Source organism: Cupressus sempervirens, chromosome 3 (genome assembly GCF_028749045.1).
Source record: "Cupressus sempervirens isolate cs-2001-9-10 chromosome 3, ASM2874904v1, whole genome shotgun sequence".
In the NCBI taxonomy this organism is placed as follows: domain Eukaryota; kingdom Viridiplantae; phylum Streptophyta; class Pinopsida; order Cupressales; family Cupressaceae; genus Cupressus; species Cupressus sempervirens.
In genome coordinates this window covers 252113142-252138001 of record NC_143120.1, presented here as the reverse complement: position 1 = coordinate 252138001, position 24860 = coordinate 252113142, and the positions used below count along the sequence as shown (strand labels likewise).

Genomic DNA, 24860 nt, shown 5'->3' with positions numbered 1-24860 from the left:
AGTGCTTATTTTGACTCTGTGCAGAGTTTGTATAGGTATCCATTTCTTATACCTATTGTTTTAGCTTTCTTAAATGTAGCATTTTTTGGCCATGCCAAGACTATTCCATCCATGAAAGTGACTCTATCCATTGTCTTCTAGAGAAGATATTGATACTAGGTTTCTTTTAATTCTTGGTACAATAGTACAACTTGTAGTTGCATAGTGACACCTAATTTTAATTTAATGTTACAGGTTCCCAATCCTTTTACATGATGTGTGGAGTCATCTCCAACGGTTACCTATTCCTGAATTATTTCAACCATAGTATCTAGATGGAGAGGTAGACATAAGTCCACATAAATCTGATTGAACTAGTTCCAATACATTTTTGGTTCTGCTCAAATGAATTTGAAATGATCCTATAGTGTTTTCCCTAAAGTACGACCCTTACATGATGTGTGGAGTCATCTCCAATGGTTACCTATTCCTAAATTTCTTCAACCATTGTATCTAGATGGAGAGGTAGATATAAGTCCACATAAATCTGATTGAACTAGTTCCAATACATTTTTGGTTTTGCTCAAACGAATTTGAAATGATCCTGTAGTGTTTTTCCCTAAAGCACGCCCCTTACATGTCCTATTATGGATTGGGTTTAGTTTGGAAAATCCCATCACTAATTTTTCCATGTATGTTAGGGCACGAAAGTGTATATGCCCTAACCTTCTATGCCAAATTTCATTGCAGTCATAGGTTTCATGAATGAGTGCTTGTTTTGACTTGGTGCAGAGTTTGTATAGGTATCCATATCTTATACCTATTGTTTTAGCTTTCTTATTTGTATCATTCTTTGGCCATGCCAAGACTTTTCCATCCATGAAAGTGACTCTATCCATTGTCTTCTAGGGAAGATAATACTAGGTTTCTTTTAATTCCTGATACAAATAGTACAACCTATAGTTGAATAGTGATGCCTTAATTTAATTTAATGTTACAGGTTCCCAATCCATTGGCATGATGTGCGAAGTCATCTCCAATGGTTACCTATTCTTCAATTTCTTCAACCATAGTATCTAGATGGAGGGGTAGCCATAGGTCCACATAAATCTGATTGACCTAGTTCCAATACATTTTTGGTTCTGCTCAAATGAATTTGAAATGATCCCGTAGTGTTTTTCCCTAAAGCACACCCCTTACATATCCTATTATGGATTGGGTTTGGATTGGGAAGTCTCGTCACTAATTTTTCCATGGATGTTAGGGCACAAAAGTGTATATGCCCTAATCTTCTATGCCAAATTGCATCGGAGTCATAGGTTTCATGAATGAGTGCTTGTTTTGACTCGGTGCAAAGTTTGTATGGGTATCCATGTCTTATACCTATTTTTTTAGCTTTCTTAAATGTAGCATTCTTTGGCCATGCCAAGAATTTTCCATTCATGAAAGTGACTCTCCATTGTCTTCTAGGGAAGATATTGATACTAGGTTTCTTTTAATTCTTGGTACAAATAGTACAACTTGTAGTTGAATAGTGATGCCTGAATTTAATTTAATGTTACAGGTTCCCAATTCTTTTACATGATGTGTGGATTCATCTCCAATGGTTACCTATTCCTCAATTTCTTCAACCATAGTATCCAGATGGAGGGGCAGACATAGGTCCACCTAAATCTGATTGAACTAGTTCCAATACATTTTTGATTCTGCTCAAATGAATTTGAAATGATCCTATAGTGTTTTTACCCAAAGCGCGCCCCTTACATGTCCTATTATAGATTGGGTTTAGTTTGGGAAGTCCCATCACTAATTTTTCCATGGATGTTAGGGCATGAAAGTGTATATGCCCTAATCTTCTATGCCAAATTGCATTGGAGTCATAGGTTTCATGAATGAGTGCTTGTTTTGACTCGGTGTAGAGTTTGTATAGGTATCCATGTCTTATACCTATTGTTTTAGCTTTCTTAAATGTAGCATTCTTTGGCCATGCCAAGACTTTTCCATCCATGAAAGTGACTCTATCCATTGTCTTCTAGGGAAGATATTGATACTAGGTTTCTTTTAATTCTTGGTACAAATAGTACAACTTGTAGTTGAATAGTGATGCCTGAATTTAATTTAATGTTACAAGTTCCCAATCCTTTTACATGGTGTACAGAGTCATCTCCAATTGTTACCTATTCTTCAATTTCTTCAACCATAGTATCTAGATATTCTCAGAATCAAGTGATATTTCTAGATGACCCACTATCAATCACCCAAGAATTGAATTTATTTGATACATGATTTGATAGTGCTGAATAGAATAAGAACTTTTCAGAATATTTTTTTGTATTTGTTTTTCAAACTTTAGCATAGGATGTTTGTTTCTTAAGTCTATCAGGGCATTTGGTAGCATAGTGACCAGATTCATCACATCTAAAAGATAGAACTTGAGAAGCATCTTTTCTTTGTCTGAATGAACCCTTTCCATTATAATTTTTCTTCCTTTTGAAGTTCTTCCTTCCTTTCTTATGATGGTTGATATTTAGAACATCAATGTCTTCATTTATTGATTTTTGATTAATTCCTTTTGGTAACTATCTAGCTTCTTGTAGACAGTCAGATCTTAGGCGGTCTAACTTTGGAAGTTTTGGCCTTGCACTTATTCCTTGTTTGAGTGATTCCCATGAGTTTGGTAGGCCACTTAGAGCTATTAGGGACCATTCTTTGCTTTCTATTTCATACCCGATGTTTGATAGGCGATCCCTTAATTCTATTATTCTCATGAGGAAGGCATTCACAGATTCTCCTTTGTTCATACTTATGTGATTCAATTGTGTTTTGAGTGCAAGGGTTCTATTGGTATTGTTTACCTCTAAGGTGTTCTCTAGAGATTTGAACATAAGTTATGCAGTGGTTTGTTTTTCCAGTATAGGCACTATGTGGCCTCTCATAGAATCCACTATCAATTTCATACCTTTTTTGTTATTTTCAATGCATTGGAATTTTTCTGGCTCATCCTTAGGTTCTGTCTTTTTCTCTTTTATTATGTTGTTCTCTTATATAATCACAATTCTCAGTTTCCATGCTATGAAATTGTTGGCACCCTCAAGGCGATCCTCAAATCTGATTGGGTCTGTCATTCTGAAAGATGAAAGTGTGATTGTACTTTATCAAGATAGGTAGTCTGATTTCTCAAATTTAACTCAGACCTTCTGAACTTCGCTCTAATACCATGTAAATGATACTTAAACTATAGCAGACTCTGATATTAGAGATTACAGAATACTGATCTCAGTATTATATTTGCAGGTAATAGAAATTCAGAGTGTAAGTATATCAGAAAATATTCAGGTTTAATATATAAGTCTTGATGTTGATATGAATAATATATACTCAAGTTCGATCTGCACAGATAGAACTATTTATGATTTTCAATGGTTCATATCTCTTGCAGTTGATCATATTAATATATCTACCAATAGCTGATCAAGAGAAGATGTGTCTATTCAACGTTAAGAGACACGTTCATAGGATTTGATTTACATTCCAAAAGCAAATTATAATGTTTGTTCAAGAGTGGATGATCAAAAATTTGCTTAGCATGATATGGGCAGTCAGTTAATTGCAAGGACGATTTGCAGGTGGTAAGAATATTATTTATGTTTGTGTATATGTATGTGTATCAGACTTCAGTTCACCAAGTAAATTGATACACATTCATGTACAAATGAATAGTTGCCAGGTTTGTCCTTCAATTATGACCGATGTTACTGTCATGTTCCCAAATTTTAATGTAATAATTTAATTAATTTACTGGTCCCATAATTTAAATAATATAACAACAGGACCTTTAATTAGTAACTTTAATTAATTAATATGGGGCCAAGTTAATAATATTTGTATTTGTGGTTCCGATTGATTTGGTATATCTCAGACCCATTTTAATTTTAATTGTTTCCGTAGGTGTTGCCATCGGCTACCTTTGTAAACCCTCGGAAGGTTTCCTCGATGGATATTTAACCATGACATGTAGATAGTAGTTGGTACGCAATTTGGATTATTTCTTTATATTGTGAATTCCTATTGGAGTTTTGTATTGTCTGCCATTTTGGAAGTGAAAGATCTTCCCTATTTGGCTCTTGTGGTTTCGGTGGGATTCAACTCTCACCCTATTCCGTCTTTGTATTTCTTGCTCAGGTCTGGCAAATCAGAGCATCATTTGTTATGCAAATATCAGTGTTTCTGGAACATATCTATCTTTATTCATAGCAGTGTGCACACTATTGTTACTAATTCCTCTATGAGTGATTAACAACTACCTTGTTCCGTACACATTCCCTATTACCTTTTTGCAACCCTCATTCCATACTCTTTTCCCTCTCACTATATGACCACCATTCCCAACCGTACGACCTACATCAGCAACCATACAACCTGCATCACCAACCGTACGGCTTGCTTGTATTCTGGGTTGCCATCGTATGGACTGCATTCCCTACCATATGGCCATCCCTTTTCCACCGTACGGCTCTTGTTTGTGATCGCCATACAACCACGATTTCCCAGCCACCGTATGGACACTAATTTCACCTCCAGGCTAAGCAGAAGTTGATTCCTAGGGTGCAATTTCGTAGTGGAGGAAGGCTATCCTTGGTCATTACTAGAAAAGGAACATTATAGTGGCATCAGAGCTGGTGATCCTAATAGCCTATTGGGAGAATGGAGAGCTTTGACTTGGATTACACTATGGCTCAGTTTCAAGCCGATTGGATGGTACGTTTGTTAGTTAAACTCTCGAAGAATACTTTTGCGTGCCAACTATTGGATGGTCAAGTACATGATGAGAGATGCAAGGTGGTTGGCGAAATCATTTACCACAAAGACAAAATCTACTTGGTACCTGAGTCCAAGATAACAAAAATGATTCTGGAAAAGGGTTCTTGCACAAATATCATTGAACCAATGCTTGACGATCAACTTGATGGAAATTTGGGTTCTACAAGCAACCCTCTGAATAAGTAAGCTCTACCGGTAATTGTTCAGCCTCCTGGTGATGTCAATTCGATCGAGGATTATTTGTAGAAGCAATCTTTACAGTTGGTTGATTATGAAGTCTATTCCCTAGTGGCAATCATCATGGATTACAAGATGAATTTCAAGTTTGGGATCTTGGTGACTCAGAGTGGTGTAGTGGATGCTTAACGATAGTGTGGTGCAAGGGAGGTTTGACGAAAATTCACTCATTTCGCCTGCTTGTTTGGTTTGGGATCCTGGTGACTTAGGACATGACAATATTTATATAAGAGTAGTGTAGCAAAAATTTGATGGCAATGTGTTGTGGAGGATTGATTTCATTTCACTTGTCTCGTTTGCGCATTTGATTTGGGACCTTGGAGCTTATGGCATTTTGTTTGATGGTAGTTTACTTGAGGGCAAGCAATCTTTGGGTAGTGAGGATTTGTCATGTCCCCACATTTTAATGTAATAATTTAATTTAATTAATTAATTAACTCGTCCCAGAATTTAAATACTATGACAAAAGAACCTTTAATTAGTTACTTTAATTAATTAATATGTGGCCAAGTTAATAATATTTGTATTTGTTGTTTTGATTGATTTAGTATATCTCGGACCCATTTTTATTTTAATTGTTTCCATAGGTATTGCCATCAGCTATCTTTGTAAACCCTTGTAAGGTTTCCCCGATAGGTATTTAAGCATGACATGTAGGTAGTAGTTGGTATGCAATTTAGATTATTTCTTTGTACTGCAAATTCCTATTGGAGTTTTGTATTGTCCGCCATTTCAGAAGTGAAAGATCTTCCCTATTTAGCTCTTGCGGTTTCGGTGGGATTCAATCCTCACCCTATTCTGTCTCTGTATTTCTTGCTCAGGTCTGGTAAGTCGGAGCATCATTTTTTATGCAAATATCAGTGTGTGCTCTATGTTTACTAATTCCTTTGTGAATGATTAACAACTACCTTGTTCCATACACATTCCCCATCACCCTTCCGCAACCCTCATTCCATACACTTTTCCCTCTCACCAAACGGCTTGCATCTCCAACTGTACGACCAGCATTCCTAACCATACGCCTATATCACCAACCGTATGGCTTGCACCCTCAACCATACAACCTGCTTGTATTCTAGGTTGTTACCGTACGGACTGCATATCCTACCGATGGCCATCCCTTTTCCACCATATGGCTCCTATTTGTGATCACCATACAACCACTATTTCCCTCCCACCATACGGACACTAATTTCGCCTCCAAGCTCAGCGGAAGTCAATTCCTAAGGTGCAATTTTGCAGTGGAGGAAGGCTATCCTTGGTCATTTTTGGAAAAGGAACATAACTGCTACTATATCTTTCACATCTAGGACACTTTGATATCTTCACAGAGCATCGATGAAATCCTCAAACTTTTGTAGAGACTCATGTACAACTGTTGCATCCGGTGCTCCTATTTGTTGTGAAATAACAGTTACTTTTTAAATTATGATTACACTCTCGTAGATAACATTTTCACTCTACCAATTGGTTTTGCAGACTAATTAATGAAGCTTCGCAGCTTGTTAGTGTTTCAATTGTGCTGAAATTAAAGTTATCTGCCAAAAGTTGTAGATGAATAACTCTCATGAACTCTGTCAAAAGATCTTCTTCAGCAAGCTCACCATCCTTAGTAGTTACTTTGTATACGAGTTCTTGAAAACACTCACTAACCATGTGTTCTCGGTTGTTAAGATTATAGAGCCGAGACTTGGACCTAACTGTAACTCGGCAAGGGCAATTCGACGTGTGACCTAGCTCAAACTCAGCAGTGACTCAGCAAAGTGATAAAACCCTTGAAATTTACAGATTTTTTAGGATATAAATAATAGTCCATGCACCTATTATTGAATAATACTTAAAGACAATCTTCTTCAGCAAGCTCACCATCCTTAGTAGTTACTTTGTACACTAGTTCTTGAAAACACCCATTGACCATGTGTTATTGGTTGTTAAGATTATAGAGCCGAGACTCCTACTTGACTCTAATGCGGTAAGGGAAATTTGACTTGTGACTTGACTCAGACAAAGTAGTGACTCAACAAAGTAACAAAACCCTTGAAATTTACAGATTTTTAAGGATTGAAATAACATTCTATGCACCTATTTATTGAATAATGCTTAAGGACACAATAATATCATGAAATAGAAGGCAATTTGATCACATCCATAAACATACATCATTACATATGTCAGAAGTACAGAGGTACATTGTAGTTGAAGGAAATAGTATACACAGATATAAAAAAATTAAAATTCTACATATTGTCAAATCAAAATGGATGTCAAATCCATGAAATCCATCCCATCAATAGTCATCATCAAATGTTCCAAACATATGTTTAGAAGACTCATTTGGCACAAAAGAAGAGTTAGGAAGTGCAGTGGTAACTGACGTATTGATAGGAGGGGGTGCCACAAGAGTAGACTATTCTGGCTTTGATGTCAAATCATCATCACTAGAATCAACTTGGATCTTTTGAGGTTCCACATCCTTTACCTCAAGTGCCCTCCCCATAGTCTTAAATCTTTTGATGTTGACATTTGAATTGGATGCAATTAGAGGCTTTGAGGTTGAGGTAGACATGCTATCCTTATGCTTGCTCTTAATTTCGTACCTCAAACCAACTGAACCGGCAGAATTAGTCTTTACCTAGCTTGATTTTGATACATTTAAGGCTCCTTCTCTTCAACTAGATTTTGGTGTTAGCAAGTATGTATCGGAATTGATCCCAGATTGAGGTACTCTCCTTAGATGACCATGTCAAAGGTATAATGAGAAAGTTCTCCACATGATGTTTCATGTTTTTTGAACCGAGAACATCATCCTCATCATCAACACCAATGAGGATCTCTGCAAGGTTGATGCCAACAATTTGATTGATGGTCAATTGGAAATAGTCCTTGGGATGTCCACCTCTGTGCAAAAATTAATCCATCTGTCCTCAAGGCAATGTACATGCATAAATTGCCTCCTCATTTTGTCATTGAGGCCTCTCTAGTCAAAACAACTCATGGGCATGAACGTCTTCAATGTGATCCTTTGGCATTTGAACTCCATGTTCTTCACCTTGGGAAAATGCACAAAGAGTATCCACCAGCTTTTAATAGATTACTTGAGGAAATCTCCACTCTTGGCCTATGCAATGTAGACTAATATCCTGGTATTTCCATGAGCTGCCTTCCCAAGTCTGTCAAAATGATTTTGTGAGTAGGGTATCATGGGAGTGTATACAATTTGCTTCTAAAATATCCAACTTGTATGTATGTGAAGTCAGGGAACTGTAGAAACAGATAGCCATATTGATTCACTTTGAACTATGCCTCATTAGACACTCACTTATGTGGGAGTTCCTTATCAAATAAACACATGTAATGCCCATAGAAGGCATCCTCTACTCTTCTGTAATGAATTCAGCTAACCCTTAAAGGAAGCTGATGGTAGTACTCCCACACATCTACTAACATCAGATCCCCCTTGATAGATAGTCCTGAGAAAGAACCCAGGACAGCAACAATCCACACAAAGTAGGAATTCCTGTAGAATGTCCCAATGATAGTTACATGGGACAACTTCTCACAGAGGACATCAGTGATCATTTCTCCCCAAAGATTTCTTGCTTGGTTCTGACAATGATAGACATGTACTTTGAGGCCTTCGATGCAGCTAAGTAGTGTGATGAGATCATTGATCTCCTCTTTGAAATTTGTGCAGTTTTCCCTCTTTGGCCATCTTACAAGGTTTGGCCTCTTGTTGATGAGCCAATTATCATTTACATATTTGATGCAACATGCAATGTCTTCATTCCATTTGCCCAAAGCCTCTTTCTTTAAGATATTGGTGACTAATGGAGCAAGAGGAACTCAGAAGATTCTATCAATAATCTCAGGATTTAGACTTGTCGTTGGTAAATATTGTGTAGCCGACGGATTGATGTCATCGATAGAAACTGTGTCAATCGACTTGATTGTTGTCAATGTTTTTGTATTCTATAGCCGACGTCGTCGGTAAAGATTTTGTAGCCGACGGGTAAATAGTTTGTAGCGGACATAATGTTGTGGCCGACGGACTCCTTCGGGAAGGTTCGGTGGATAGTATTTATATCCTGTTTGGGATCATTATAAATCATCATTCATCTTATGAAGCATAATGTAATGTTCTGGCATATGCGAATAAGCTAAGGAGTTTTGTTGTTCATTGTCTCTGTGCATTTCTTAATTACCCTATGCAGAAAACATTTGGCGCCATTGCCCTATGAACTTGGAAGGTGGGAGGAATGAAGATTAATGCCAAATCAGCTTAACAAGGATTGGAATAAGGCCAACGGAAAAGATGGAATCCGTACTGCGCAAGAACATTTAATTCTGGCATAGCAAACCGAACACCAAAGGAGATTCCAGAAGATTGCCAACAGAAACTGGAGCACGGAAGAATTGTTGGCGGAAACACGGTAGTGGGTGGAATTGGTCGAAGAAGCATGGGAGGAGTTTATGAATTTGTGTTTGCCGAGGGAAGAGAATTCAGATGGAAGAGCATCGACTCGCATGGCTTGGAGTGCCGACGGAGCAAGAGCATGGAGTGAACTCTTCATCCGGGATATACTTCCGCAAGGGACAACTTCAGAACACCCTTTTTCACCAAGGTTCGTAGCTGTTGAGTTTGACGGTGTGGGAAAACAATCCGTCAGTGTGGGAGTGTAGTCCACTGGTGTGGGAGACCAGTCCACCAATGTGGGAGTGCAGTCCGCCAGTGTGGGAGTGCAGATCGCTGGTGTGGGAGTGCAGTCCGCCGATGTGGGAGTGCAGACCGCGGTGTGGGAGTGAAGAGCGCCAGTGTTGTAGGACCGAGCAATGCCTGTTTATAGAAACCAATCATGATGGCGGGATCAAAAGAGAAACTGCCAAAGTTTGATGGCAATGGTACGATCGATCCCATTTGACATTGCAAAACATGTGAAACAATCTGGAGGGCAAATGGGATAACTGATGAAGGCGACTGGATGAGACAATTTTCAGCCACCCTACGGGGAGTGGCAATTGGCTGGTTTACTAGTACAGATCCACAAAAGCTAGACAGTTGGAATAACCTTAAAAAGGAGTTTCTTGCAGAATTTCAGCTGTTGCGCGATGATAATGAAATTGTTGGCGAGATCTTCAATACCAAGCAGGGAAATAATGAAATTGTCCGCGTCTAAACCAGAAAATTAAAAGATTTGATAAATAAAATGGAAAATAAGCCAGCGGACGGACTTTAGAAAAGATGGTTCGTGGAAGGCCTATGTTCGAAGTTGCAGAAGAAAATGAAAATTGTGCCGCCGTCATCATACATAGAAGCTTATAACAGGGCATTGAACCTCGAAAGTGAACAGAAGACGAAGAAGAAGAAGAAGACTAGCTCCTTTGATTCTGATGACAACGAGCCTTCCAGAGAAGATAGTAGCGACGATGAAGGCAATAGCAAGAAGGTCCGCGCCCTACAGAAGGACATGATCCGCATGATGGAGTTCAAAAATATGCAGAAGGAGACAAAGAACAGTGAGTTGTGGTGCACAAAGTGTAAAACCGACGGTCATACTAAAGGATCCTATCCAAAGAACCAATTCTGTGACATTTGTCAGATCATGGGCCATTCAACAAAGGAATGCCCCTTTAACATGAAAACCAGAGGATCTCCACAGGTGCTTCTTACATAGGTAGCTTCCACGTCAGGAGGGAACAGAAATGCAAACATTGAGGGTGCTACTCCGGGTGGGTACAGGAATAATAGCAAAGGGCAAAATAACAACATCAATGCGAACAATAACAATAATAATGGCCACCGAAGTCGAATCCAGTATGATGCAAATGGACGGCCGATCGTTCAATGCTGAACATGTAATTTGTGGGGTCATTTTGCGCGGGATTGTACAATGGCAAACACACTAAAATTTTATGTAGATGGTGCGGACCCGGCGACCATGAAGATGCTAAGTGCCCAAAGTCTGGAGTAAACTTGATCACTGTCGGCACGAGTGAAAAAGAGGTTCTGGCAATTACACAGAGGCAAGTGAAGGTGTACTCGGACCCAGCGGAAGAAAAGAGAAAATTGGGGGAAGCGCGGGCAGAAATTGAAAAGGCATCATCGGGGGAGACATCTCAGTTGAAGGACATCATCGGCACCTTGGCAAGGAATTTCGCGGAACAAAACATTGTACAATAGATCTTACAAACGGAGGTACTGGTCAAGATAAGTGACCTTCTCACAATGCCCCAGTTACGAACGGCCATTCTAAATCATACACCATTTTCGAAAGCAACGGAGGACACAAGAAGGGACAGTAGTGGAACGACGGCAATAGACCCAATGCTTTTGGCACTCACAATGGGAAGGCATTTGGCGGTCGTCGAGATGAGGATTTTGGGAAATGTTCTAACAGACAATTGTCGACGGAGGGTCTGGCATGAATGTGTTGCCGAAGGATACTTGGAAGAAGTTGGGAAAGCCAATGTTGTGGCCACCTACATTCCAGTTGCTCACGACAGACCAGCACGGGATCAAATCGTTGGGAACCTTGAGGGCGCAATCGGAAAAAATTGAAACGCAACCATTTTTATTGGACTTCGTGGTCATTCCATTGAAAAGAAAAGGATATGATGCTATTCTGAGACGTAATTGGTTGGTGCAAGCAAAAGTAAAAAATGATTGGAAACATAATATCCTATCAATGGAGCGCGGAGGCAAAAGATTCATAATTGACCTGCACATACAAATGGTAGGTGAGGAGGTAGCATTGTCAGATTTAGAAGATGAAGGCAAAAGTGACAACGAAGGAAAGAGGAGAATGGAATCAGACGAAGGAGTATTGACACTAGAAGGAAGATCGAACGACGACGACCTCGGTGAATGGCCTTCTCCACTGGTAGATAGAAGACTACAAATTGTTTCCGAGTTGTAATATGTTAAAGGTCGATGAAGGTGAGAAAACACAGGAAAATGAATATTCAAAGGAATACAGAGAAGCGGAAGAAGGAAAGGCAGTTACGGTTGAAGTTGAGGGGAAGAACATACAGTCCGAACTTGGGAAAAAGAAAGATCCCACTGTTCGGTACATGGTGAACAGACCACACAAAAAGAAAAGAATGCATTGCACCATAAAATTAGTTGAAGGGTGCCGACAGCAAGAAAATAATCTAGATGCGCGACGACTGCAGGCGCTGTGGGCGAGGAGGTGACATAGAACAGACGTAAGGCGTGGCATGAAAAGCATCTCAAACTCAACAAGTTTCAGCTGGGGCAATTGGTACTCAAGTACGACAGACAGAATGAAATCAAGCTAAGAAAGTTTAAGGTTAGATGGGTCGAACCATACCAGATCCGGGAGGTTGGCGACAATGGAGCAATCAAACTGTCAACCTTGGATGGGAAGAGGTACCTCAGGCAGTCAACAGATCCAAATTGGAAGCATACCGCGCCATAAAGATTTCGTTGCCGTCGCCGTCGCTGAAGATTTCGTCGTAGAATGATCAGAATGATCTGATGGCTCCCTTGTCGTCGTCATTGTAGAATGGCGAGGTCTGGAGACACAATTGAGGTGTTGTATTTTTTTATTAAAAAGAATAAAAAAAAAAAAAAAATTGGGAAAAAAAAAGAAAAAAAGAAAAAAAGAAATTGAAAAGAAAAGTTCCGCAGATTGTGGGCCGCGGGCAGACTGTCCGCGGAAGTCTTTTTTCCACGGGATTCTTGTCTTCCCGCTGGTGTGTATCTCCCTTCCGCGGATGTCTTTTGTATTTCTTCCCGCGGATATCTTTTGTTATATTTTCCCCTCCACGGATGCCTCTATTTTTGTTGCATAGCCAATCGTCTAGCTTGTTTCCCACGGGTGTTTGTTGTTTTCCGCAAGCATTTATGCTTTCCTTGCGGATAGTCTTTGTTCCCTTCCGTGAATAGTTATTTTCCTATTTCTCTCACAGGGTGTTCTATCTCTCCACGGGTTCCTCTTATTTTTCGCGACTTCAAACTCTTCCTGTTTCGTGGCTAAGCACTCTTTCTCCGCGGATGAAGTTGTTGTTATGGGTTGCCATTATTTCTCCTCAAGTTCACCTTAGTTCGCGATTTGATTTTCTAGCCACAACTTCATTTTGTCTCCCACGACCTCCACTGCAGACCAGCGTATTGCTTGTGTTCCGCAGGTGTCTCATTCTTCCGCGGGTTGCAACTTGTTTATTTTCGCTGAGGTTTCATCCTTTCATCCCGCTACCTTTATCTCTTTTTTTCACGGAGATGATTGGGTTTACTTCTCCACGGCTTGTCTGTGCTCTTCTGTGGCTAACGGTTCCAACTTTTGAAAACCTTTCTTCCACGGACGACTAGTGTGCGGGTTCTTTTTTCCCTGCAGGCTTGCTCACCTGTTTCTTCCGCGGGTGGCTTTATAACTCCTTGCGGCTTACGTCGGAGAACATCCTCAATGCAAGAAGGGGGCCATTCCATACGGTGGAAACTGAAGGAGAAGAAGATTGCGGTGCACTGGTAGATGCAGAAGAAGGGTGACAGGAGGTTTTCCAAAAAAAAAAAAACGACGATAGATTCAAATTGTTCGGAATAAGTAGTAGATGATGTCAAAGGGAAGGCGAGGCATCAGTGGTTGCCAAAAAGAGTATCAGATCAGAAGAAGCTGACAGAAATAGTGTGTTCCATGCAGTTTTGTGTGGGTTTCAAAGTGCTAATTTGGTCTTAGCGGCGAGGGGCGTTGCCCCTCGACCCCCAGTCGTTGCAGATATCATTTGTGGGAAGTATGACTAGTTGATGGAGACCTGGAGTTACTGCAGGCGTGGAGTGTCTATGTACCAGAGTGGAGTAGGTGTTTGGTGTAAGGCTGTCTTGGTCGATGCATAGAGAGCTCGAGAGGAGCTGATCATCCAGTTGAGGGCAGTAGAGCAACACTTGGCTCAATGTACCCAGGAATTGGAAGCAGAGAAAGCGGCACAAGTGGCTATCAGGGTCAGATGTCAGATTGGCTAAGGTGACAGTGTTAAAGACCAGTTAGTCAGTTAATGTATTTTGGTTGTTAATTTGTCTCAGATATTTTGTAATAGTCGTCAGGAGACGACTTTTCTTTTTGGGGGGAATGATGTTGTCGGTAAATATTGTGTAGCCGATGGGTTGATGTCGTCGATAGAAACTGTGTCAGTCGACTTGATTGTCATCAGTGTTTTTGTATTCTATAGCCGACGTCGTCGGTAAAGATTTTGTAGCCGATGGGTAAATAGTTTGTAGCGGACATAATGTTGTGGCTGACGAACTCCTTTGAGAAGGTTCGGCAGATAGTATTTATATCCCGTTTGGGATTATTGTAAATCATCATTCATCTTATGAAGGATAATGTAATGTTCTAGCATATGCGAATAATCTAAGGAGTTTTGTTGTTCATTGTCTCTGTGCATTTCTTAATTACCCTATGCGGAAAACAAGACTAATGACAGTGTTTCTGTTTTGATATCTGATGGTTATAGATGGATCATTGAAGTTTTGAGCACAAGAAAACACAAACTCTGGTTCAAGGGCAGCCAAGTGGCAAGTGGAAACCAAGTGTATACTGCTCTGCTTTATGTAGAACATATCTTCTGCTACTAGAACATCCACTCTTTTGAGGAAATATTCAATATCCATATGTGAAATATCAGTGTCCTTGATGTCTTCACAGTATGAAGTAACCTGTGAAGGAGGAACAAGATTGTAATATTGATCATATTGGTATTTCATTTTTTTCTTCTCTTTGCCTTTGGCTGGTGTAGTTTCTTCTGACATAGCAACCTGGTTGGTGCAATTTGTTCTGGCATAGCAACCCTATGAGCTCACATAATTGTTACATGAAAATTCCAAAAGGTGGCAACATCTTCATTAGATGGATCCGTTGCACACTTTTTGATGCATACATATGAGTTTTGGGATGTTATGCACAAGGTAAACAGCTCAAAAACTTTGGGACAGTGGAAAGATGAATGGGTTTGGGCCCAAAATGGTCACTTATATGTTGAGAAAAACCAAAAATGGGTTTTTCCAAGGGGATTGCATGTGCAGACAAGAATCTTTATGAATGGAAGGATACGTGAAAGATGCATGGTATGGCCTCTACTTGTAATAAGGATTTTTATTTCTGTTACGAGTGAACTGACAAGCAACTACCATCATGAAGTTTAAGTCATGTGGCAGCAGTAGAATATGTATGAATAAGGAACATGGAATGCATGAAAATGGGTTTTTTAACTGCATTTGCATGGTGTGACAATTAGCTTGCTTTCCCTTGTATACTCCAATCATACAATGGTTTTTTCAATCTTGTATACTCCGATCATACAATGGTTTTTTCAATCCCAACTGCATATGCAAGATGAGGGACTTGCATATGCAACTTTGAGAAAATCTAGCCAAACAATTTAAACAATTATTTCAAACAATGCCTTAACACTTCAGCAAAAGAAACGATGCTTTAATAACATGAAATAGATTTAAAAGTAATGTTAATGGTTCTACTAGCATTCCAGTAAAATAATCTCTAACTATAATAAGCACAACAGAGAAAAACAAGGCACTACCGAAATAAAACATAGAGCACACTTCATAAAAATGATTAACATTAAATAAAAAAGTAAAAATAGCACCTACAGATTCAAACAAGATTCGAACTCTAACTTCTAGCTGCTGATTTATAATCTTCTTGTGCTCAATGAATAGCTCAAACCACTTTTTATAGCTTCATGTTAGATCTAGACATATGCAGGTATAGAAGCTTCTAATATGTTTAGTTTACTGAGCAATCTAGAATGTTCAATTTTGTAGATCTGTATTAAATACAATACTGAGAAAACTATGGACAATCATATTTTTGTCTATAAGTCATATTTTCCTAGTGCCTTTGGAGTTGAATTCATATTTAACTTTTCAAATTGTAAAACTATGAAATTTTCATATCTAGTTTGTTTAATGTGATAGTGGGTTGAAGACATTGGAGGTGCTGAGAAACTTGGCGAAAAACTTCTTAGAAGGCATAAGGATGATGCACTTCCTCCTTTCGTCCCCCCAAAGGTGATAGCTAATCTTAAATATTTTGGATGAAAGAATAATATCTTTTTCATGGATGAAATAAATTCAAATAAAAAAAGTTCACTCGTAAATTCATTCTAGTTGTTACTTGTCTCATGCCTATCTGTTTTTGTGCATAATAGAAACTAATGACACTTTTTGATGAAGAATTTAAGCTTGTTTTGATGTGTACATATTCAATTTTGGCTGTTTAAATCCCACTAAACTCCTTGTTAAATTCAGCCAAGTAGATATTATCTTAATGTAGAATTTTGCAATTATCAAACTAACGGTCTTTTAACTCTCTTGAATGTAATATCCATGCTAACTCAAATGGCAAATTTTTTTCCACTCGTCCAACACAGCTGTTAGGAATCATTCCAAACAATTTGGAGTTCCTCTTGTAGGATTTATGGTTGGTTGTATTTCTTATTTGGCATGGTTTAATTTGCTATGCACAAAAGAGCTTCATCTTACTATGATGAAATACAAATATGACAGAAATTCTATTACAATTCTGACCTCATACTATAAAAGATCTCTCTTGAACATAGCAGATTAAGGAGCATCAAACTCCATTTTGGAAAGTCTACAGGTTATGTCCAGCTCTATTGAATTTACAGATCATCAGATTGAGCTTCTATGCCCAAGTCTATATCACTTTCTTTGCTCAGCAAGATGAACTGAAGTGTCAGCTTTATATAGGATCCATCGTTAATATCATTGCGAGCTTGCACAAGAAGAAAATCAATTACCAATGGAAATCTCATGTTCTTTTTGTTATTTTAGGATCTCTACAAATGTAATAACATTGCCATTGTAATTGATGTATTCCAAATGCAGATTTGCTTCTCATATAAATATGAGGAGGAGGAGACATGTCTCTATAGTTAATCATCATTGGTTAGTATATTTAATATAACTAACTATATGTATAATAATAAATATATAAATTATTATATATATAATATAATATGTAATATATATTATATATATGACAATATATATGTATAAAGAATATATATCTAATGATGATTTACCATTTATAATGAATCTCATGATTATATCAATGTGACTAAACTATTATTTAACATAATGTGCTATCGACAATTTGATTACATACAAACTGATTACATTACGTAGATTTTAAATATAATCTTAAGTATATATGTATATGTATATTATTATATATATAATAATAAGACATATATATATATATATATACAATTAATGAATCAGTTATGTATTATTAACTTGAGGATAGACATAAACAATATAGATTCAATTTCACACAAGCTGACTTCTTAACACTTTTTCAATCCACAAATTGGCTGGAGTCGTTAACCTCTTCACAACTCTTCAATAAACCAGGCTTCACATCTCCATGCAATCGGGCAATTGCAATAATATTTTTTCTTTTCTTCCGTAGTGCCATAGTTTGGACTTGTGACTTCCCTTAATGGTGTGATTTTCCGTTTTAGATGACGATGCTTTCCTTATCTTACATGTGGCAACCAGTTTGGCCCTGTTCATGGATTTTGATCTACCTTTGATTTTCCAAATCCCATGTTTCCTCCTTGAAGCTGCAGCAGAGAATTGATTCACATGACTCCATGGATGAGGGGCTACTACACTGCTAGATTCCCTCAAATATGTATCAACCCAAAATTGGTGCTTAATTCCTTAATTGCTGGTAGACAAATATAAGTGAGAAAGCTGACAAATATCCCACACCCAGTCAACCTTGTATTTTATTGTTGTGGGATGATGAAAGCTCCTTTAAAGATGTTGATATGTAGCCCATTGAGAAGGCTTCTTTCAGTGATTTTACTTAGAGAGATTTGTGTCGTAAGTTGTAACTCCGCAATTCAACTTAGGAATATATTCCAATTTTTCTTTATGAAATACATAATGCTTTTTCTGCAAAATAAAGAAAATCAATATCCTCTCTGGCTCTTTTGAACTGTTTACTGATGCAAAACCTTGATTGAGAAAACAATTTTCTGCTGATACTATAAATGAAAACATAAACATAGATTTGGTTGTCTATGCCCTTTCTGGTCTGTCTACCTCTGACCCCAAACAAACTTTACTACGTCTGGTTCATAAGTACAAGAGCTATGTATTAGTCAGCTCCATGGTTGTTTGCAAAAAATGTCACATGCTTGGCCATTGTAAGGGTGCTTGTTTGAATAACAGGAGGATTCAGAATTATTGGAGGAGAAACGATCAGAATGTTCCTTGTCACTCTCCACCAAAGGAAATGTTGCCTGTGCGGTGGTGGGTGGTCCTTCTTTGGTAAGGACAAGTGCCAATGTTACCATTCATAATGACTTCTAGATGGATTGCATGGAGAAGGATATTGTTACTAAGGGCTTGAGGACTTAATTGGTGTGTCCAAGCTTTGTAAGCTCTCCATCTTGGCTATTGGATGTTCATGTGCATCCTTTTGATTGGTGTACTAGTAGCCCTTTGACTCCTTTTGTGTCTGACTTTTAGAGAACAAGATTTGCTTGGAGGAAATGTGCTAGAATCATTTGGTGGATAGGGCTAAAATAGCTCGTTGGAACTTCTCAGATTTAAGCTTTCTTGAGGTGATAAGTCTTTTTCTTCTAGTGATTTTTAACCCTCTTTCTGTTGTTTTCAGCCCCTTCTTGTGGGATACTGATTGGTTTTTTCCATTTCCTAGCTTTAGAATTATTTGTCTTTTGTTTCTAGTGGGGCTACATTGTTTTATTTCCTCTAATCTACTTGTTTTCGGTACAATGCAAGGCAGGATAATCCCCAAAGGAGATGTCCTAGCCCCCAAAAAATAACCACACAACAGAATAATAACAATAATGGACGTGGACACAAGTCCGATAGAGGAGGATTGCTGTTGCAGGAGGGATCTCAATTGCTTTGGAAGGTTCCACTTTTCATATTGTCTTTTGGTGGCTGGTTGTGTCCAGTTGAGTTTTCTTCTACGGGGAAGTTATCTGGGTTATGCCCAAAGTGTTATGATGCAGCTGCTCCATTTCTTGTTATTTATCTTTTGCTGCGGTTTGTTCTGCTGGAAGGAGATGTTCATTCTCAAATCCCTTCGGGGGGAGGCCTTTGCGGGGCTGTCCCCTGGCTTCTGTGGTGGTTCTTCCTGACCTTTGGGTTTTGTTCCCTGAATCTTCACTCCTCTTTCGTACTTCCTTTTGAGGTGGAAGTTCTTTTAGAGGTGGAGGCTCAGCCTATAGAGGTGGCAAGAAGCTGGTTGGAAGAGGTGGGTTGGAGATTTGGAGGTTTGGGTGGCCACTGCTGGAGATTTTCTTTAAAGCCTGTGATCATTGATTGTATTTTTTTTGTCGGGTTGGCTGTGAACAGGTGGTGAGGGGAGTGTTCCTCTCTCCTTCCTCTTCATTAAAGGTTGGGGGAGCCTTTCAAAACCCTTTTGGGCTCGTCCATATCTGGAGAGTCGTGTGTATGCCAGTGATCTCTAACTTTCTCATCCATTGTCTGGCAAGTTGTATCAATGTGAAAGGGGGGTTTCTTTCCTCCTAGCCTTGCATGCTGCTCTAGCTTTATCTTCCTATCTTTGTGCAGCAGTTTCAGTGGTTAGCTTGTTTGTTGGCCCTGGATGCTCCTCGAGTGAGCAGGTTGTTAGTGGTTGTTTCTCTATGCTGATCTGGTAATAGTTTGGGGTCTTTGGCTCCTTTATTACCTCTGTTTGCAGTCTGTTCTGTGGATGTTCTTCTTCTCTTGGCTGCTGTTCTTTTCTTCTGGATTTGGGACTCTATCCCTATCCTAGGAAGCGTCCCATCTTGTGGGTTTTGGATCCCCGCCAAAATCCATCTGTATGGGGTTTCAGGTCCTCTCAAACCCTATTTTCCTAATCAAAAACAATAACACAGAGATTTAAATCCAAAATAATGTCAATTCTCATAATATAATCATAAGATTTACATCCAACATGCCTAGTGATAAGGCCTTTCGTGTTATGGCCAAATACATAAGTAAAATACAGCAACCGCTCTACAAGATCTTGCAAGATCCAAACCCTAGCTAGCCCAAATCCACAATCTAGTAGAAAATCCCATGAAGAATCTAAACTTGTGCTCGCAAGCCACCAAGCAACCTTCTTATTTTTTCAAGCCGCAACTACTAGCTCTGCTAACAAACTTTGCTTTTCTTAGCTACTCCTCTCTAGCTGACTTCCTCCATGTTGGATCCCATGTTGAATGAATAATGACAAGACAAGACCCTCTACTTATACCAAACAAAGCCACAAGTCAGTCTAGCAAGTTACATTAAATAAGCCCTCAAGCCACAAGTTGGCTCGGTAGCAAATATTAAATGCCTTTTTCCCTCTTTTCTATTTTTTTATTTTATTTTTTTATTTATTTATTTATTTTCTCCAATTTTTGTCACTTTCTCTCTCCATATTTTTTCATCATGCCCCCTTTTATTTTATGATGCAAGATGCTCCTACATCAGACTCCCCAGGTAGATAGAAAAGTATGTTCCATACTTTGATGCCAAAAGAAATATCTACACACAACTTCATCTTCACCAAACTAGACAGAAGAACAAATTTCAAAATCAACCATCTATGCTTCATCCATTCAAATACCAGAATCGAATGAATCTGAGCAACCCAATAAACAAATCAGTCCCAGGAACAAATTTAACATAATACTTCACCAACAATCTTTGCAACTAATCACAACCACCAACAACAATATCCTCAAACATGAAATCCATGTCAACAACATAAGGTAACTCTCGAGCCAAAACAACATGTAAGCTCAAATCAACAATACAAGCAACATTCAAATCCTCAGTCACATCAGCAACCAATGGATCCATACCAGCAACATCCAACTCCACATCAGTAGAAACATCCATTTGTGAATTCTCACAATCAACAGTCTCATCATCCACAATAAGATGTTCTGCAATTTCCATGTCAGATCTATCTAACTGATTATGAAAACAAATATCCTCTTCAGCTTTAGTGAAGTCATCCTTTACCTCTTCCTTAACAACAAAGTGTCTTCTTCTTTGCACAATCTTCTTAACTGGCCAGACCACTTTCTTTCAGATCGGTAGAATCTAGCTCCAGAAATCTCTGCGAAACTCAACTATTCCTTCCTTAACTTGATCGGTCAAACTGGCTTCCAACCAAGTAGACATCTCTGAAGTGCTTGTCTCCACCACATCACGGAGATTTGCAGTCATCCCAGGGTCCAATCTTCTCAAGGGCATCTTCTGAGATCTTTGCAAACCGTCTACAACAAATCTACACTTTTAACAATCACCAACTAGATCAAACCTTCGGTCAAGATCGAATTTCGATCTTTGCAACCATCTCTTCGTATCATGATCCATCTGCGAGCCCTCTGCAATTGTAAGTCAGAACCACGATCTGCCACCTCACAACAAAGATGTCTAGGACTCTAGAAGGAACAATCCACCACAAGATCAAACTCCACTTTGATACCACTTGATGTGGTGCAAGGCAGGAAAATCCCCAGAGCAAATGTCCTAGCCCCCAGCAAATAACCATACATCAGACTAGTAACAATAACATAGAGATTTAGATCCAAATAATGTCAATTCTCATAATATAATCATAAAGTTTACATCCAACATGTTCGGCTAAAAGGCCTTCCAGGTTATGGCGAAATACATAAGAAAATGCAACCACCGCTTTACAAGATCTCACAAGATCCAAACCCTAGTTAGCCCAGATCCACAATCTAGTAGAAAATTCAAGAAGAATCTAAACTTGTGCTCACAAACCACCAAGCAACCTTCTTATTTTTCCAAGCCGCAGCTACTAGCTCTGCTAACAAACTTCGCTCTTCTCAGCTACTCCTCTCTAGCTAACTTCTTGCACGTTGGATCCCATGCTGAATGAATAATGACAAGACAAGACCCTCTACTTATACCTTAAATAAACCCTTACTCAAGCCACAAGTCGGCTTGTCAACAAACATTAAATGCCTTTTCCCTCTTTTCTCCATTTTAAAATTTTTTATTTATTTATTTTTCTCCAATTTTCGTCACTTTTTCTCTCGAATTTTAATTTTTTTTAATATCATGCGCCCTTTTATTTTATGATGCGAGATGATTCTGCATCAGTTTCACTAGTGTTACTTCCAGGCTTCATGGCTATATTTAGAGTTTATTTTTTATAAGTGTTTAGGCCTATTTAAAGTCTACCTTTAGTCTTATTAACAGCAAAGCTACGAATTAACATTTTAGTATGCACCTTTTAGGGCAAAACAAAAATAAATAGAATATATTGTATAACCTTTCTTTGAATTTGAAGATGAAGCTTTTATTGAAACGGAGGAGGAGATGCTAATTTCTACCATAATGACTACTTTGGATGTTTAAAGAAAGGAAACACGTGTTAATTCTCAGCCAATTTTGATGAAACTTACAGAGTTTACTGCTAGTGGTCACTGAGATGCTGAAATACTTGCTGCAAGAGGTGTCCTTTAGGTTTTGAATGCATAACATAAATTCTCTCTGTAGTGGACATGCTTTTGCGTCTTTGGCTTTATATTATAATTGGACATAGTTTGCCTCTTAGGTGACCTCTCTTCAAGAAGACTTGTGAGTCTTTTGGCACAACTTATGTATTTTTGTTGTAATTTTAGACACAACACTTTTCAGTGTGATTTTTGTAAAGTTTCTGCAAATTCTATGACTGAATTTAGACTGGATTCGATCTTCTTCTTCTCTTTGTGAATTGCTGAGAATAAGTTCAAAGTATTGCCTTCAATTGAATTAGAAATGTAAATCAAAATTAAGTCTTTTAATTCTGCAATTCGTATGTGGGCAATAATGACTAAGGAGCAGACTTGTTTTGATCTTGTGTGCTCTTAGACTTCATCCTTGCCCTCTATAAGTATAGGAGTCGAGGGACATGTCCTTATAAAGGACATGTCTCTTCAACAAATCACTTTGCCTAACCTCTAGAAGTCGGCGACTTTCTAAGGGTAATTAATAATAATTACAAACACAAACAAATGTCGTTAGATTAATACTAAACAACCTCTCTAAAGATAGACACCGATCTTGAAGAAGGAATAAAGCAAAGGCTTGTTCCTCTACTTATCATGCTATATCAGATCTGATCGATCTGTTATCGGATCAAAATGATTAACAAGTTACAGATTTAACAATTTTCATTGACAACTTGACGTTCAAGTGTCTTGGAACATGCCTTGGTGTTATATTTCAGTTTCTGTTCTAATTTCTCATTGACACTTTGGCATTATTCCCAAGCAACATTTTCAAGGGTTTTAATCAGGCCCATAACAATTTTCATCTTAGCTCTACAAATACACAATGGATTTTGTTGTACCAAAACCAAAATCACTTGGACATGTCAAAAAATGCCATCCTCTTCGAGGACATTTTTATCCCTTAATATCTGAACTGTAAAAATTTTGCAGTCAAAAGTAAGCATTGGCAATTATTTTTAGTAGAACGGATTTTCAGGTGAACCATGTACGATATTAGGCATTTCTGGATGTAACTGTTTTATTATAATTTGAATAATCAACTTCATAGATATATTTTTGTAGCGTCAATGCAATAAAACCCACATATATAGGTGCAACACTGATAACACACCTTGCAGTCAACAGTAGTTGAAATCTTAAGATGCATTTGTACCCCTTACTGTTCTTGTAAATTAGAACTAGAGACATAAAATACTGCATTCATGAGGCAGAGTGATCCTAAACTAGCATTTTTGTTTAGTGTACAATTAAACTACGAGTAAATTATCAAATTGGTGAAAAAGGAAACTATACCAGCATAATAATTTATATCCTCAATTTCTACATGGATGTGACAATTGTCTTGAACAACAAAGATGTTGAATTTTGTAATAAGAATCTTCAGGTCCAATGTGTTCATAGTTTGATGAATTTCCCTATAACATGAAGGTGCATCTTGTGTTTAAACTTTTGAAGTGGAAGTGGATGATAGTTGACATGTGCAAATGCCAAAACATACAAATATGGATGTTTTGACTTTCAATGAGCTGTTTTGTTTTCTTGTAAAAGTCTATAATGTCACAATGCATGGTGTTAAGAATGAAAATTGAAATGACACTTTTTCATTGTTGGATTTGTTTTTTGGCAGCAAACAATTGAAAATCTTATGGAAGCAGGCCAATCCCTCATTGAGGAACAACAAATGGTTATGAAAATGCGACTTTCAGAAGACTACATGAAGAATTCCAAGACTTAGAGCATCATAATATTTTATTCTTATTAAATTTAAAAATAATTCAAGGTTTTCTAAATTTTAAGTCAGAGTTAATTGTATATATTAATTACCTTAAGCCATATTTACCTATCAATTAGTATCTTGACCCTTGATACTCATATTCTTTACCAGAAACTTGTATACACCTTGGAGATGTATATGGTTATGTCTATAGATGTGAGGAGATTTGATATGAAATTTCTTTACATCACTGTCTCATGGAAGTTTTCCTTGAAAATCTCTTCAAAATCACTTTACTTACTATATAATTATCTTCCTCTATCATATTAATTCTCCTGTTTTCCTCATGTGATTATATTTCATCAACAAGAGCTAAGAGAAATAAAACAAATGACTTACACCACAACTTCTACTAAATTTTGCATGAAGTGTACAAATTATTTTTTGCAAAAAAATGTTTCTTATCAAAATACTAGTGAGAAGTGAAACATTATAAGGATTATGTCTAAATGCATCGAAATTTTGTCAAGTGATAGAACATAAATTGTCTATGAGGACTTCC

At 38.0% G+C, this 24860-nt stretch overlaps 1 protein-coding gene across 1 annotated transcript in view; it reads left to right on the top strand.

Annotated features, from left to right (window-relative positions):
- LOC149565820 (P-loop containing nucleoside triphosphate hydrolases superfamily protein) overlaps nucleotides 1-24645 on the top strand; it is a 289819-nt gene extending 265174 nt beyond the window's left edge. The window contains exons 10-11 of the mRNA XM_089819308.1: nucleotides 15986-16078; nucleotides 24212-24645. Of these exons, the coding sequence (XP_089675434.1) occupies nucleotides 15986-16078; nucleotides 24212-24319 (201 nt within the window). The 3' untranslated portion in view covers nucleotides 24320-24645. The remainder of the gene's footprint in view (nucleotides 1-15985; nucleotides 16079-24211) is intronic.
- Nucleotides 24646-24860: the final 215 nt, after the last annotated feature.